The following is a 17158-nucleotide window of genomic DNA, read 5'->3' as shown; positions in this document are numbered from 1 at the left end:
CGGAGAAGGGAAAGGGAAGATTCTGGCTAAGAAGGCTTTCATATGATTTCTTATATTTCATTTTGCCTCCTTACCTATCCGTTCACCATCTTCTTCCCCTATTTCTTTTCCTTTTTTAAAAATGTTTATTTTTCCTCTTGTCTTGAAGGTGTCTGTGTGTCCGATCCATTAGAGGTCATTGTCTGGAAGAGGTTCTTTATTGATCTCAAGGTGCCATACTCTGCTGTCCTTGGAGAGCAGGTGGAAATTAAGGCAATTCTCCACAACTACAGAACCCAGCCTTCCACGGTGAGTCAGGCTCTTCAGCTTTTGTGTTTCAGGCCAAATGGCATGGTTTACTACATACATACTATACTCACATTCTTCCCTTAGAAGTATAGCTCCAATTTTGGAAAATATGCTTATTCACACTCTTTCCAAGAGTAAGGTGAGAACATTATAGTCAATATCATGCCTGTGGATTAAGTGCGGAGCTAAAGTAAGAACAAAGTTAGCCTTTCTCAGCAAAAGAACTGAGACGGGGAACACATGACACTAATTAGACCAGACTTTTGATGTTGTGGAGATTTCAAGAACTTCAGTTTGACAAGTTTTATTTAAAATAATATGCATACTTGATCTACATGATGGACTGATGTGTTGCTAACCGTCGCCCAGCTTGGCTGGAACAATGTCCTGGGTACGAGTGCTGCTCCAACTTTATCTGTCCATTTACTACCAAAGCTAAAATGCATTTATAGTTAGAGCTGGGCAGTGTTACTGACTCTTCTGTTTCAGACGCTTGTTTAGCATCAACATCAGCTTTAGAAAGCTAATCCGCGCAGTGTGGGCAATGATTGTTTTCACCTCCAGTGGGTATGGGCTAGAATGCGCTCGTCTCTATAAGTGACAGTGATGTATGCCGTTGAACAAGTGAAATAAAAAGTAGATTACGCACTTATGCTGTTGAAAAGTGGTATAGAGAATCATTTTTCATCTCAACCGAATTAAATTGTCACATTGTCATCATTACATCCATACTGCGCAGCCATCGAACAACAACTCTGGAATTTTCTCAACTTTCTTCGTCAGATTTCATCAACAGGACTACCATAGTGATTGAAATGAGCTACACTTGGGGCGGTGAGGTGCGTTTGTTTTACAGTTTGTGTGGTCCTCATCATTCTCTTGTGACATGAGACACTCCGCGTAATGGTGTAGCTGCATAGCTACATGTCTACAAATCTTTACATTTTCTGACAGTTACCCCTACACGTTCCATGTCTTCAGCATTATTGGTAGATATATTTTTTAATGTGTATAGACAGTGGAGTGGAAGAAAAGATCTTCTATCTGACATGTCTTTCCAGAATCTCCATAGGTGTTATATTTGGTTGGAAGTGAACAAAAGAGGATTGGGAGGATAATGATACGAGGAATTTCTCTTTTTCATTATGCATTTCGATAAAAAAGTTGAAATGTTGAGAATAAAGTTGAAAAAATGTCAAAATGAAGTGAAATAAAGTCAACTTTTTGTGTTCTGTAAAGTTGGAAAGACATTCACAGATTAGTTGTTCCCAAGTCAATAAGTCAAAAGAGGAACATTGTTTCTGAAAAGTTAGGCAGACTGCAAACTACAACCTGATTTTCATCAATGCCATGAAACAATATTTAAGGATGTAGTGGTATTAAAATCCCCCTACACATAATGAGCTATTCTTGGTAGTAGGCTAGCACAACTATTGTTTTGGGAAAATCTTTTATGGAATTTTTTAGACATATATTAGAGAGAAAAGTCAGGTTGTAGCTTGCAGTCTAATTGTATTAAGGCTTTTTTCTTGACACTGTATTTCGACTTTATTCTCGCCATTTCAACTTTTTTCCCAAAATGCATAATTCATTTTTCCCCCTCTTCTCATTATTTTTTTCTCTTACCTGGCCCTAATCCTGTGTCATGTGCCCTGGACGCATCTGTATTTTATTTTTTTTCTTACATTTTTTCAATAATCTTTATTTTTCCACCTCTCAATCTTTAACTTTTTAAGGTGCGTGTATATCTGACTGAGGAATTGCATGTGTGCAGTGCGGCCTCTAAACGTGGGAGCTATCATCAGGAGGTCACCATTTTGCCCAGAACCAGCCAATCTGTACCTTTTGTCATTGTTCCAGTAAAGGAGGGACTTTTCTCCATTAAGGTTACAGCAACTGTTAAAGGCACAGACCTCCGTGATGGAATCATAAAGAAGCTGCGGGTGATGGTAAGAAAAACAAACTCAGAAACAGCGATGTTGAAGCTGAATTAAACAGCACACACTCTGAACTTTACTCACTGTTTGATTTGCATGTACTGTATGTGTGACAACAGATGCAACTATTCCAGATTGATGTTCAGCTCTGAAATTGTTTGTCTCGTAGATAAAAAATTTAAAAAAAGACTCTTGTTTAATGCTTGTCTGAATTTTTTGTATGTCAACATTGTCATGCTAATCTGGAAATAAGAGTTAGAAACACAATTTCTATCCATTGTATTTCTCATACAGTGCAATCAGAAGTTTTTATTCCTGATGGGTGTTAAATTAACTGTTGATTCCCCAGCCTCAAGGAGTCCTGACGAGATCTTTAATGGTTTTAACACTTGATCCAGCGAAGAAAGGTGTAGGTAAGTTTGTTACTGAAGTTCCTGCAAAAACCAAAACAATTTAATTGCTGTTTTTTTTTAAATTTCCCAATCCCCTAACCTGAGAACTGTCTCTTCCTTTAGGTGGTAAACAAGACCAAATTATAAACAGTGAAGTTCCTCTGAATGACTTGGTTCCAGGCACACCAGTGACCACAGAAGTCTATCTGAAATGTGAGATTAGTTTGTGAAACTGGAAACTTTCATCTCATCATGCAGAAAAACAGAGCCTGATACAGGTTAAAATAGAGGAAGTTATTTATTGACATGATCAAAGGCTGTACATGATATAGTCTCCATAGGTTTCTGAAGAGACAAAAAAACAAACAAAAGTGTTGTGGCTCCAGCTGTTCCTAACTCTCGGTTATTCCAAAAATAAGCAAAGGGATTGAGTGTGACAAAATAAAACTTATTTTTGTCACACTCCACCCCTGGGCTGTAAACTGTTTTGCTGTAAAGTTGGACATTTGAATGTGGGTCTATGAGGATTGACTCTGTTTTGGACCCAGCCTCAAGTGGTCACTCATGAAAATGCAGTTTTTAATCGCTTTTGCTCTGGTTTAGCTAACATTATAAACATTACTTATCAGCTCAGGCAGTATATTCAAAGTATGAAGCTGATGTTGCTGAAATTTTGTTAAGTGATATGTGCTTCTCTTCTGATGGAGAAGTGTGAGATTCAGATCTAGTTAAGATAGCATGAGCCTCGTCTCTACTGACAGCGATATTAGAAATGGTTTGGAGTATGTAACTCAAGTGTCTTATGGAACAGATAATTCTAGTAAATGTATAAATCAGTTTAGACTAATCATAAAAAATGACATCAACACAAAAACACAAATAAATAGGTTGAAGAAATATGGCCCAAAGCAGTAAATAGATGGTCACTAACAAAGCTCCTGTGTTTTCCTCTTTGAGCTGACCCTATCACACTGCATTTTATTTAATCAATGTTAACTGTAACATATGTTGTTCAGTATCCGGTTGTAAGAAAGACACTTTAAGGAGTCTAGGTCTGTGCCCTTATTACAAGGATGTCCTTCGTCACCATATTTTTTAATAATGTCTATGGAAATACTCACCATCAAAGTAAGCCATCCAAGGGGGAGGAGGAGCTTAAATTTGTGGTGCCATCAACAAAAACTTCAGTATATAGCTGCGCTTCCACTAAAGTCAAATACCCAGAATAAGGCGGGTCTTCCTCGCCGAAATGCCCCTAATTTGAATGTGAGTCGGCCCTAATGGCCTTTTTTGGCCCTGTCAAAGAGCAGGGCCATTTTTCTCCCCTAAAAAAGCCTGGTTGCTGGTTGGATAGACCGCTAGCGGGATGTGACATAGTACTCGATGCCAAAATAACACGTTCCATTTTGAATTTAATCCGTCGCGTATGTGACGTCACGGTCGAAACTGTCGCTTAGCGATTACACAACGATTGAAAACCATACGTCACCTCTGGAGTCTCAAAAATCCCTCCGGGGCCTTTTTTTGTATGAAGACACGCAGAGTGAGTGGCCATTTGAGAGTGTTTGGGCTGAAACTTTCCCAGCAGCCATCTTTTACCCTATTGGAAATGCGCCTTATGCTGATGACACTTCTTTCCTCTGGAATCTCTAATGCTCTTATGTGAATTTTTTTCCCCCTAAGCTGTTTATTTCAAATCAAATTATGTAAATTTTGAACATTTTTATGATGAAGTCCTCAAGACTATACAACCATTTATGGGGATTGTTCTAGTCTCAAATACAACCCCCAGAAGCATTTCCCAAGTTGGCCTCACAAACAGTGGCAGGACATCAACACATCCTCGTACAAAGATAAAACGGAAACCATTTTACATTGTAACAGATGCAATTTTTGGGGGTTTAAGCGACTAAACAATACTTCCTTAAGGTTAAGGGGAAATATATATATCGTTGGGCATTACAAAAGATAGTTAAAAAAGTAAAATAAATGTGTGTTAAGTGCAAAAGCTAAGTTACATAACTTCAAATAACATTGACTTTTGCTTTGCTTTGCCTTGATTGGATGGCAGCAGGTTGAAATGCCACGGCTTTGGGCTTTGTCATCCTAGCAGCGTATTTTACCAATACATGCAATGAAACATGCTGATACTGAAAAAAAAATAAAAAAATTCCGACTTTGACTCAGACTATAAATGGAATAAAACATGTCAATATTGACAGAGTTTTCATAAATGGAGAGAACATGTTGCTCATAGTTTGCCTTCTGCCAGTGTCACTGAGTCGCTGCACTGCATTAGACTGTTGGAGAACCAAAAGGCTGAAGCCCCACTCACAGCTGCTGCAATCCGATAAACTATAACCCCAGCAGACCAGCAGTTCTCTTGACTGATGTCTGCTTCCTAGAAGATAAACTGAATTACGTATTAACACACTTCTCTTTTGTGTTTTCCTTTGTATACACAGGGATAGAGCCATCGGAGAACCCCATTAGTGGAAACTTCATGGGTAGGTTGATCATTAGGCCCGGAGGCTCTGGAGAGGAGAACATGATGACAATGACCCTGCCTGTTATTGCAACCACATATTTGGATAAAACCAACCAGTGGGATGCTGTGGGCTTTGAGAAACGTAATGAAGCCCTCCAACACATCAATACTGGTAGGCTGCACTTTTTAATCCAAGTCCCATAAATTTGGTTTAACTCAGGAGTCCAATTTAACATGGTTTCTCAAACTGGGATCCATTGTTTAAGATTCAGTTGAGGAGAATTGCAAACAGTTAGAAAGTTGTTTGTGTCACTTGTGTTTAGGCTACCGCAATGAGCTTGGCTATCGAAAAAATGATGGGTCTTTTGCGTCGTATAGCAGTAGACCTAGTAGCACCTGGTGAGGCACATTCTTTTACTTTAACAGTGAGAATAGATGTAGTAGATGTATTTTATGTACAAATAACTAAAAACAAATATAACACTGCACCTCCTCTCTTCTCCGCTCACAGGCTGACAGCCTATGTTGCCAAGGTGTTTAGCATGGCCTACCATCTGGTGGCAGTGCAAAAACAAATCATCTGTGATGCTGTTAAGTTCCTGATTCTTAACACACAGCAACCTGACGGCATGTTTAGAGAAGTTGGAATTATATACCACCTAGAAATGATTGTGAGTGAACTGATTTCAGTAACACAAGTTACAAAAACCCTGTGCTAAACAAAAAAGATAAAAAGATACCTTTTTCGGTGTGTGTGTGTGTGTGTGTGTGTGTGTGTTTGTGTATGTGTGTAGGGTGATGTAAAAGGTACAGAATCAGATGCCTCCATGACAGCCTTCTGCCTCATTGCCACGCAGGAGTCACGATCAATATGTGTTGACACTGTTTATGTGAGTACCTCATCTGCATACTATGTTTTCTCCTCTACCTTTTTGTCTTTATTCCATAATTTACTGATTTCTGCGTCTTGTTTTTTAAATAGGCATAATGGTCAGTTTTCCTGATACAGTGAATCACAGGAATACATAAGAGAGGAGACTAAAGGGACAGTAAATGTTTAAAGGTTTATGTATAAAATAGTCCAATACAGAGTCACTTCTTGGCCACTTGTTTTTCCTCTTGTTCTTCTTTACCTTTTGCAGTTGTGTATAAATAACTAAGGTCCATGCTTACAGATGTCACCATTCACGCAAAATCATGACTTCATTAGATAATTAATCTTTCGGTCTCTCATTCTACATTTGAAGGTTGTTTGGATGTTAACCCATTTAGGCCTAAAGTGCCTGGAAAAAATGCCTGTAAAACCTATGGGCATTTTAAAATAACCCCGTAAAACCTTAAGTTTTTCTGAAAATTCAACAGAAGTGTCAACGCCTACTAAATAATAGATTTTTCAGCCTCTGTCGCAGATAGAAATTAAATTCAAAAAGTATTTGAGAGCTTATACCTGTTATATCTGAGCTCCCTCCGCTATAGTCGTCTTCTGCCATGATTTCAGTTCTGGAAAAGTCCCATGTTGCATTGCGACTCTACCACACGTATTCTGATGCATTTCATTGGTGAAGAGACCGAAAATAGGTCGAAAAAAATACAAATACTACAAAACAACGTATACGCTTCCCCGGCTTTAATGGTAGACTAACGCAACAGCACCACCGGTTTTAATGGTAGAAATGCGGTAATGCTTCACGGCTAAAATGGGTTTATTGCCCAAACTTAAAACACCTGTCTAAAGACATGTTCTGCTGCCCAATGAATTGGATGCTTATGAAACCCACTCCTAATCCAGCAAGAGGCTTTCTTTGGTTCTGATGTAGATTCATGTAGACATATGATAGCTACGTAGACATCTACATTTTACACTGTGTCAGGCCGGCCCATCCTGCCAGGCTTGGTGTGTGTCCTTGTAAAAGTGTAACTCACTAAATATGATACTGATCAGGATGGAGACTCTGCTTCTCTCTCTGCCATTTACTTAGCCTCTGGATGTCTCATCATTACCTTTCTTTTGTCCAGACCCTACAACGCAGTATAGACAAGGCAGTGGCCTACCTGGAGAGGCGTCTGCCCAGCCTAACCAACCCATATGCTGTGGCAATGACGTCATATGCCCTGGCCAACGAAAACAAACTGAACAAGGAGATTCTCAACAAGTTTATTTCCCCAGGTTTCCTCACGTTATTCATAAACAACAAAAATATAAGAAATAACTGCATGTTTATTTTGTACCTGTATAAGTCTTCTTTTGGCAATCAAATGACCTTACAAATGTCAGCAGAACCACCAACCACTTTATTAGCTAGCAAGGTGTGGATCTCTGCTGCTGTAGTCCATCTGCAAATCTGTGTGTGTGTTTGTATGCATTCATGTAAGTAACTTAGGCCAGCTTTGGGGCTACATTATAGACTAAAGACCAGTTAATTTGGGAAAACTTGTAGAATTGGGTACAAAAGCTGTGTGTGTGGTTGTGTATTATTCATGATGTGGGGCTATGAATCACTTACTAGTCCAAATAAGGTAAAACGTTACATTTTAGGTTGAAGACTTGGTTTAAGTTTAAGTTAAGGCTAATGGAAGGGCTTGTAACAGGCATTTAATGTAATGTAAGACAATGTAATGTCCCCCGAAATTGATGGAGACAAACGTGTATGTGTCTGTGTTCCGCAGAGTTAGGCCACTGGCATGTACCTAAGGGACATGTTAACACCCTGGAGACCACAGCTTACGCTCTACTTGCTCTGGTCAAGGCAAAGGTGAGAACAACCCACTGACATGCTTATGGAAGTAAAACAAACAAAAACTAACAAACAGACACTCCAACATCAAAGCAGAAGGCTGTTAAGGACAAGCATTTCCCTAAGGATAAAGCTTTCTCAAGAAAAAAGAATACAAAATGAAGGATTTGTTTCATCTTCACATTTCACACTTAAATTACCATTTTTGTGTAATGTGTAGTTTCTAATAATTGATTTGACTTAAGCTAAATGAAAACATCAGCATGCTAACATGTGTTGTAAATAGGGGCAACAAATATGTTAAAATATATTTAGATGGCTATCAGAATTATTAACAATTAATAAAAAAAAATATTAATTATAATAAATTATATGACTTAATTTACTCTAAGTCACCTTGAAATTGGGCAACATTCTGCAAAACTGAGAAAAAAGCCAATTCACCTTAATCAGGCTCAAATTACCACATTCATATATAGTTATGGTTGAAGGAATTTGGAGTTCTTTTCATAGAAGAGGTTGGCATGTCACTTAAAAACAAAGTAAGCAAACAAACACACAATGTCTAATCCAAACAAACTATTTACAGTATGAACATTTGGAGGGTGAATGTGAGAAGAGGGCTGCCAATTCACTTGGTAAATAAGAGTTGAATTTCACATCCAGGTGTTTGTGTAAACAAGATTAACATTCAACTTCAAGTGGTATAGCTACAAAAATATCCCAACAAATATCACTTATTTGCTCTGTTGGCTCCAGAATCTTGATGTAGTTTTCTTTGTGGTTTTATCTCGGATAGGCCAAAAGCAGGAAAAAATCAGAGATCAGTTTAGGGTTTGGCGTGATGTTTTGGACATAATAGCCCTGTACCGCTGTCCAGACGGGAGAAGATTAAACAGATTATTGGCAGGATGAGAGGGGTCACAGCTCTGTTAATGGTCCTGGAGCTGTGGAGGTCCAAGATGGGGGGCAGGGGGCAGCCGATGATCTGCCCTGCTGCCTGGACGATTCTTTGTAGCCTGGCCTTTGTGCGGGCTGACGCAGAGGCAAACCAGACCATGAGGGAGGATGTTAGCACACTCTCAATGACCGCTCTGTAGAACTGTACCATGATGGGGGGACTGACCTGTAGTCCTTTTAGGCGGCGCAGGAAAAACAAGTGCTGCTGGCCTTTCTTCACTAGTGGGGAAATGTTATTGTCCCATTTGAGTGTGTTGGTGATGGTTGTGCCCAGGAACTTAAAGTGCTCTACCACAGTAACGGATGAGTTGTTAATGACCAGAGGAGGATGAGTCGGGGGCATTTTGTGGAAGTCCACTATCATCTCCACTGTTTTATTGATGTTAAGCTCCAGGTTACTGACTGCACACCAGGACTCCAGGAGACTGACCTCTCTGGGGTAGGCTGACTCGTTGTGTTGGAGATGAGGCCTATTGTGGTGGTGTCGTCCGCATATTTGATGGTTTTGACAGAAGGGTCTCCAGAGGTGCAGTCATTGGTGTACAGGGAGAAGAGCAGAGGGGACAGCACACAACCCTGGGGAGCACTGGTGTTAACTGTGCGGGGCTGTGAGAGATGTGGGCCTAGCCTGACATACTGAGTCCTGTTGGTGAGGAAGTCTGTAATCCATGAGCAGAGGAGGGGGTGAATGTGCAGATGGGTCAGTTTTCTGTGGAGGAGGTCGGGGATGATGGTGTTAAAGGCAGAGCTGTAATCCACAAACAGGAGTCTTGCGTAGGTGTTCCGAATGTCCAGGTGTAGAATGAAGTGATGTGCAATGTTGATTGCATCGTCAACTGAGCGGTTGGGTCTGTATGCAAATTGAAGGGGCTCCATGAGGTGGTCAGTGGATGCTTTGAGATAAGAGAGGACCAAGCGTTCAAATGCTTTCATGACTACAGAGGTGGGGGGCGCTAGTGCGCATGCAAAGGATGTAGACGTGTTTAGTCAGTGCTCCTCTCCGCGACTTACAAAATCGTCTTTATACCGCGTCTTTCTTGCCAATAGACCACAAGTGTGTGTGTATACATCTCCCTAAGAACTCTTTCCAACTGAAAATCAAAATGCCAAAGCCAAATGTCTCCGGCAAAGCCAAATCCAACTACAGCCAAGCCACCGGAGCTGGAGCTAGCACCATCGGTAGCTGCAGCCCTGCTAGCGATTCTCTCACCAGGTCGGACATGCCTCCAGATAAAACTTACGATATGTGTAAGGAACTGTGTCAGAGTCAGTCCAGCGCTGCATTAATGAACGCTTCAATGCCTTTGAGGCTAAGTTTCAGTCACTCGCAGCTTTGCAGGCTGAACTGCAAGCCTGTGTGGCTAATCAAGAGCAAGCTATTAGCGACCTTGACGCCCGCATGCTAGCGCTTGAAGCTAAATGCACTGAGCTGACTGGACGCAACACTCAGCTTCATACCAAGGTGCTTGACCTGGAGGCCCGCTCTGGAGGCACAACATTAAAGTTTCGGGCATACAAGAGGGTGAGGAGGACGGTAGACCCACTGAATTCATCTCCAGGCTAATCCCTGAACTGCTTTGTGACGAACACTTTCCGCATCCAGTCAAAGTCGACCGGGTGCACCGCTCACTCCAGCCGAAGCCGGCCGCTGGCGACAGACCGCGTACCATCCTGGCGCGCATCCATCACTTTCAGGAGAAGGAGTTGACTCTTCGCCTCGGCAGACAACAGGGAGTTAAGGTCCTTATCTTCCCGGATCACACCAGCGAGGTCATGGCTCAACACCGCGCCTTCAGAGAGGTGCAGCAGGCTCTGCTCGACGAAGGAATAAAACACACGCTGCGATACCCGGCCAAACTTTATGTTTACCCCCGAGACGGCGGAGCGCCCAAGATTTTCGCGGACCCGAAGGAGGCGGCAAAGTCCCTGGAAAGGAATAATGTACGAGAAGGGGAGTACATCTACACACTGACATTCTTCATTTAACTCACGGTTGCGCCCAGGTGAGACAACTATCTGTTCAAAGCAGCTGACCAGCTGCTCGCAGCACTGGGACCTCCCTGCACATTGTTTTATATACACTATATTATAAGGGTCCACTTTAAACTGCTGCCATGTTCACACAGCCTGAGGCGTTGATACTGTTCATGCCTTCACTGTTTTAATTACTTTATATCGCGGTACTAGATAGTTCATGTTACTGCGCGTCGCGGGGAGGGGGCTAGTGGTAACATATTCTGGTTGTTTGCCCAGTAGCTCCTGAGATAATTATAGGATGCTATGTGCCAGGTTCGGGGAGGCACAAGGCGGGGTGGGAGGAGAGGGAAGTTATTGTTTCACTATATTCTTTCACTGTTTTTTCATACGGTCAGTGCTTTATTTTATACTACTTGGTTGTAAGGGACACATTGGTCTTGTGGAAGGGGCAACATCTCTCTAACATTATTTGTTATTGATGAACAGGGTGGTGAAATTTGTGAGTTTTAATGTGAATGGGTTAAACGGACCTGTGAAACGGAAGAGAGTCCTAACACATTTGAAAAAACTGAAGATTGACATTACCTTTATACAGGAAACCCATCTGACACCCCTGGAGCATAGAAAGTTGAAAAGGGATTGGATAGGACATGTAATATCATCATAATTTAACTCTAAAGCCAGGGGAGTGGCCATCTTGATAAATAAGAACACCCCTGTAACAATTAGAGAAACCATTGTTGATACATTTGGGAGATATGTTTTAGTGAATTGTCAGATTTACTCAGAACCCTGGACTCTCTTAAATTTTTACGCACCCAATTATGACGATGAGTCATTTGTTCAAGACATGTTCTTAAAGGTGTCAGGAGGACGGCAAAACATTCTTATAGGGGGTGACTTTAATTTCTGCCTGGATCCTGTTCTGGATAAGTCGGCTATATCAGTATCCAAAACTAAATCAGCCAAAATCACCATAGAATTCATGAAGGAATTAAACTTAACTGATGTGTGGAGACAAATGCACCCTCAAACCCGAGATTATTCTTTTTATTCTGGTCGCCACAACTCTTTTACTCGGATTGATCTTTTCCTGTTGTCGACACAGCTGATTGACAGAGCAGTGGAATCTGAGTACCTGTCTAGAATACTATCAGATCACTCACCTCTGACGCTATCCATTCATATGCCCGAAAAAATGACGTATACGTTATACGTATAGGTGGCGTTTGAACCCTACTCTCCTTCAAAAGCCGGATTTCTGCAAATTTATAAGGGATCAGATTGGACTATTCTGTGAGACAAACTGTGCTTCTTCTCCCAATAGTTTTATACTATGGGACACACTAAAAGCTTTTTTAAGGGGACAGATAATCTCTTATACTAAAGGTATCAAAAAGAAATACATGGCAGAAATAGAAGAATTGGAAGCAGACATTTTGAAAACGGAAAAGTTTCAACAATCAAGGTCTAAAGAAGTACACCAGTTATTGGTAAATAAAAAAGCTTAGATACAATACTTTGCACACTTATAACATTGAAAAAAATATCCTGAGAAGTAAGCAAAAATACTACGAATTGGGAGAGAAGGCGCACAAAATTCTGTCTTGGCAGCTGAGAAAAGAGGAAAGCTCCAGGATGATCAATTCAATTCAAACTGAAACAGGTTCTGTGTCATATAACCCAACAGAAATGAATGATGCATTCAAACAATTTTATACACAATTATACACATCAGAACCACCAGAAAACTTGACTAACATTGATGAATTTTTGTCCACGATTGAACTGCCCAAACTTGGCCAGGAAGATCAAAAAAGTCTTGATCTACCCTTTACGCAAAAAGAAATTGAAAAAGCTCTAGGCTCATTACAAGCAAACAAATCACCAGGAGTGTCAGGCCGGGCTCGAAGCAGGACTCAGACGCAGAGATAGAGTTTGTCAAAAAAAAGCACTTTATTTGAGTACTAGTCAGCAAGAGGTAATTCCCGAACAGAGGAAACAAAAGGGCTATGAAAATTAACAGTCTAGAAGACCAAAAACTAAAATTCCCTGAAAAGAGGGAAAATAACAAAACTCCTGACTAACCTGAATCACAAGGCAATTCTATCCTAAGGGATAAGGAAAAAACAACTTGGCAAGGAAAGGGGAAAAAGGGGCAAAATAAAATACTAATAAACAAAAGGCGCTCCAAAAGGGAGAAAACAACTTTACAGGGAAAAAGGCTAAACTAAAAATCACTCCGTAAACTGGAGGAACTATCTAAGGGAGAAAAAACTAAATAACTCAAAATCACTCTGAAGGAGGAGGAACAAAAGGCAATCTAACAAACTAAGGGAGCAGCTAAGCTGTGAAAATTTACAAAAGAAAATCACTCTTACGAGGAGAACACACTTGAAGACGAAGCAAGGCAGATGACTGTGGCGATGACAAGAACTGTGGTATTGCTGGCGAGACGATAAACGACACACTGGCACAAGACAAGGGAGACGCAGACTATTTAACACATGGGGAAGGGAGCACCAGGTGAACACAATCGGTAATTAGGGGAGACACTCAGGCAGGTGACACACAGGGAAGGGCAAGTGACCTGAAACGAGAGGAGAGTTACTTTTCAAAATAAAAGCAGTGACGAGACCAAAACATAAAAAGAAACCAAGACCTCACCACGGTGTGACAAGGAGAAGATGGGTTTTACAGGGAATTTAAGGATTTACTCCTCCCACTTCTCATGGATGTCATCAACTTGGCCTCTCAGACTCGAACACTCCCTGAATCATTCTCCTTGGCCATAATTACTGTAATTTACAAAAAAAATAGAGACCCGTTGAAATGCTCTTCATATCGGCCAATTTCATTGTTAAATACAGATTATAAATTAATTTCCAAAGCCCTGGCTAACAGACTTGGCCAATACCTTCCACAATTAATAAATCCAGACCAGTGTGGCTTTATTTCAAAGCGCTCCTCAGCTAATAACCTATGTAGGCTCTTTAATATTATTCATTTAACAAAATCTGAAACGGAGCCCAGTATAGCTGTGGCTTTAGATGCTGAGAAAGTATTTGATAGGCTAGAGTGGCCATATTTATTTAAAGTGTTAGCCAAGTTTGGGTTCGGTGCATTATTTATTAGTTGGGTTCAAACTCTATACCATAAACCTCAGGCAAAAATCAGCACCAATGGACAGATTTCATCTACATTCCCTTTAAGCAGATCAAGTCTACAGGGATGCCCTTTGTCTCCAGCACTTTTTGTCTTGGCAATTGAGCCTTTAGCTGAAGCAATTAGGCAAGATCCAGATATAAAGGGCTTTCAGGTGGGCCACACGGTTCATAAAATTAATCTCCTGGCAGATGATGTTATTTAGTATTTAAAAGACCCTGGTAATTCTCTTTCCAAATTGTATTAAATACTTACAGTAGTATTTCAGGTTATAAGGTGAATTTGGAAAAAAGTGAAATTATTCCATTAACAAATTTTGATCACTCCAAACTCCAACGCACAAGTCCAATTAGATTGTCTACGGATGGCATAAAATATCTTGGGATATTTGTAGACAACAACCTCAAAAACCTGTACAAACTGAATTACCTCCCACTGCTCAGTAAGATTGAGGATGATTTACATAGATAAATGGGCTTGCCTCTCACCTTGTTTGGAAGAGTTAACTGTATTAAAATGAATGTACAACCGAGATTGCAATATTTGTTTCAATCCCTGCCCATTCCATTGCCACAATCCTTCTTCAAAGCTCTCAATAGATATGTCAGACAATTCTTATGGAATTGTAAAGTACCTCGGATATCGATGGCAAAGTTAACATGGGACTATGGCTCAGGGGGACTTCGACTACCAAGTTTTAAAAACTACTACTTGGCAGCTCAGATGAGGTTCATCTCATCCTTTTTTGAGGGCAGTGATGCCCCTTCTTGGATACAAATTGGACTGCACCCCCTGAAAGAAAAGGTCCACTGTGACTTCATTTATAAGCATAATTCTGGAACTGTAAACAGCAGGACAGATAACCCAATCTTGAGGCATCTGATAAAGATCTGGTATGAGGTTCACAAGAGTCTTGGATTAAAGGTGGGACTGTCACCTAAAACACCTTTAAAGCAAAATGAACTTATACCCATGACTCTTGATAATAAGATTCTGGACATATGGCATCATAAGGGAGTCCAACATTTGGAGGATTGCTTCGACAAAGGACTTTTCATGCCATTTGAACACTTGAAGAAGAAATATAACTTGTCCAATCAAACATTTTTCTGTTATCTCCAATTAAGATCCTTTCTGAGAGCTAATTTGGGTCCGGAAATGACTCTGCCTGTCATGAATGATGTTGAAAGATTTCTTTATGATGGGAACACATATAAATTTATTTCTAAAATGTATCGCCTGTTGTTGAATGAAGGCCCAAAACCAAATGTGCATAAGTCTAGAATGAAATGGGAGTCGGATCTCGGTGTTGCAATTGATGAACAGTTTTGGACAGAACTATGTCAGAACAGCTTGTCAACTATGCCGGTACAGATTGATTAACTATAATATTCTACATCAATTATACCTTACCCCAGAAAAATTACATTCATTCAAATCTAACCTGTCGGAAATGTTGGTTCCTTTTTGCATTGTACCTGGCTGTGTATGAAAGTTAGACCCTTCTGGCATGATATCTGTTCCACTTTAACTAAGATCACAGGAATAAATGTTCCAGTGGACTCTGAACTTTGTTTATTGGGGAACTTTACAAGTATTCGCCGCTCTTTAAACAATGCACAGCTCAAATTTATTGAAGTTGCTCTGTGTGTGGCTGCATTGCAGCATCATGGAAATCGGACTCCCCTCTTCTTATTGATAGGTGGTCTGTTGAGATGAATAGTTGTATCCCTCTGGAAAAAATCACCTATTGTCTCAGAAAACGATATAACACCTTTCTGAAAATTTGGCAGCCATATTTAGACCATATCGGTACATCTCTTACACCGAGTGCTTAATGTAATCGTTTGTATTGACCTTGAACACTGACTTTTTTTGTTTTTTTTTGTTAGATTGGGGGGCTTTGTTATGTCTCTATACTGTTGGTATATTGTATGTTTATATGTTTATATTTGTACACATTACATGTATAAAACTGAAAATAAAATATTTCTAAAAAAAAAAATGACTACAGAGGTGAGGGCGACCGATCATTCAAGCAGGTGATCTTGGGCTTCTTCAGCACTGGAATGCTGACAGCAGGGTGGATGGAGTGGGGGGACCCACGCTTGGCTTCGAACCTTGTGCAAAACACATTGAACTGGTCTGGTAGATTTGGGTTGGTGGAGACTGATGGGGGGGAAATAAACGTAGGATGAGCATGTGTTTGCATACTCATCAAAGTTATTGCATGCAAATTTAATAGTTTCCCAGTCTGTAATGTCAAAGCAGGGTTGTAGTGTTTCAGTTGCAGCGGGTGTCCGTCTCTGTACAGCTTTTTTTTATTGCTTTTTGTTTTTTGAGCAGAGACCAGTATGTGGGGATGAGTTTAATCACAGCATGATCGCCATTGCATAGCACAAGCGTGATATGCCTCTTTGATGGTAGAGTAGCAATGATCAAGAGTCCGTTCTCCCCTGATGGCGCAGTGCACCAACTGATGTAATTTAGGAAGTTCAGATCTCAGATCAGTGTGGTTGAAATCACCCATGACAAATACAGTGGAGTTAGGGAACTTATTCTCCACTTCTGTGATTTGATCAGCTAAAATCTGCTGCGTTGTGTCAGCGTGCGCCTTTGTTGAACGTAGACGCACGCAAAGATAATGGATATTTCCCTAGGCGAATAGAAAGGTTTACAGTGTATGGAATATTTCAGTGAAGCCAGTTTTCCGTAAAGCAGAACGCAGCAATATGGGAATAGTCCTTGGCCGTCCTCAACCGAAGTTGGAGCTCATCCAGCTTGTTGCTGAGTGATCTCACGTTAGCCAGTACTAGTCCAGGTAAAGGTGCACGGAACCCTTTCTTCTCCAAGCGGCGACGACAGCCGGCTCAATTACCCCTCGCTCTGCTGCGGGGGAGTAGCCTCCATGGGTGAGCTCTCAAGTGTTTGTATGGGCTACAATCTGTGGAGTTTCTGAGGATATCCGAATGAAAGCTCTGCAAATCTGGGTGGCAACCAAGGGATGATGTTGCTCTGATGTTTAGTAGTTCATCTCGGGTGTAAGGAATTTTCATAGTAGCACCGTTCACGAAAACATAAAGCTAAACATAAACACGGACAAACTTTTGTCTTGCATGAGATCTCCACGGCCGCCTCACAAGCGCCGCCCCCCATGTCAAGTGGGTTTTTATCAACACAAATAAAAAATAAATAAAAACTTTTCAGCCACATATA

At 40.7% G+C, this 17158-nt stretch overlaps 1 protein-coding gene across 1 annotated transcript in view; it reads left to right on the top strand.

Annotated features, from left to right (window-relative positions):
- The window catches only part of LOC131973632 (complement C3-like), an 83205-nt gene that overhangs the window by 21206 nt on the left and 44841 nt on the right, over positions 1–17158 (top strand). Inside the window, exons 20-29 of the mRNA XM_059335679.1 lie at positions 149–288; positions 2025–2237; positions 2575–2638; positions 2741–2830; positions 5083–5277; positions 5429–5504; positions 5617–5776; positions 5900–5995; positions 7122–7272; positions 7773–7858. Of these exons, the coding sequence (XP_059191662.1) occupies positions 149–288; positions 2025–2237; positions 2575–2638; positions 2741–2830; positions 5083–5277; positions 5429–5504; positions 5617–5776; positions 5900–5995; positions 7122–7272; positions 7773–7858 (1271 nt within the window). The remainder of the gene's footprint in view (positions 1–148; positions 289–2024; positions 2238–2574; positions 2639–2740; positions 2831–5082; positions 5278–5428; positions 5505–5616; positions 5777–5899; positions 5996–7121; positions 7273–7772; positions 7859–17158) is intronic.

This window comes from Centropristis striata, chromosome 1, assembly GCF_030273125.1.
Source record: "Centropristis striata isolate RG_2023a ecotype Rhode Island chromosome 1, C.striata_1.0, whole genome shotgun sequence".
NCBI classification, from domain to species: domain Eukaryota; kingdom Metazoa; phylum Chordata; class Actinopteri; order Perciformes; family Serranidae; genus Centropristis; species Centropristis striata.
Note: the sequence above shows the minus strand (reverse complement) of the source record. Positions and strands in the feature narration are given on the sequence as shown.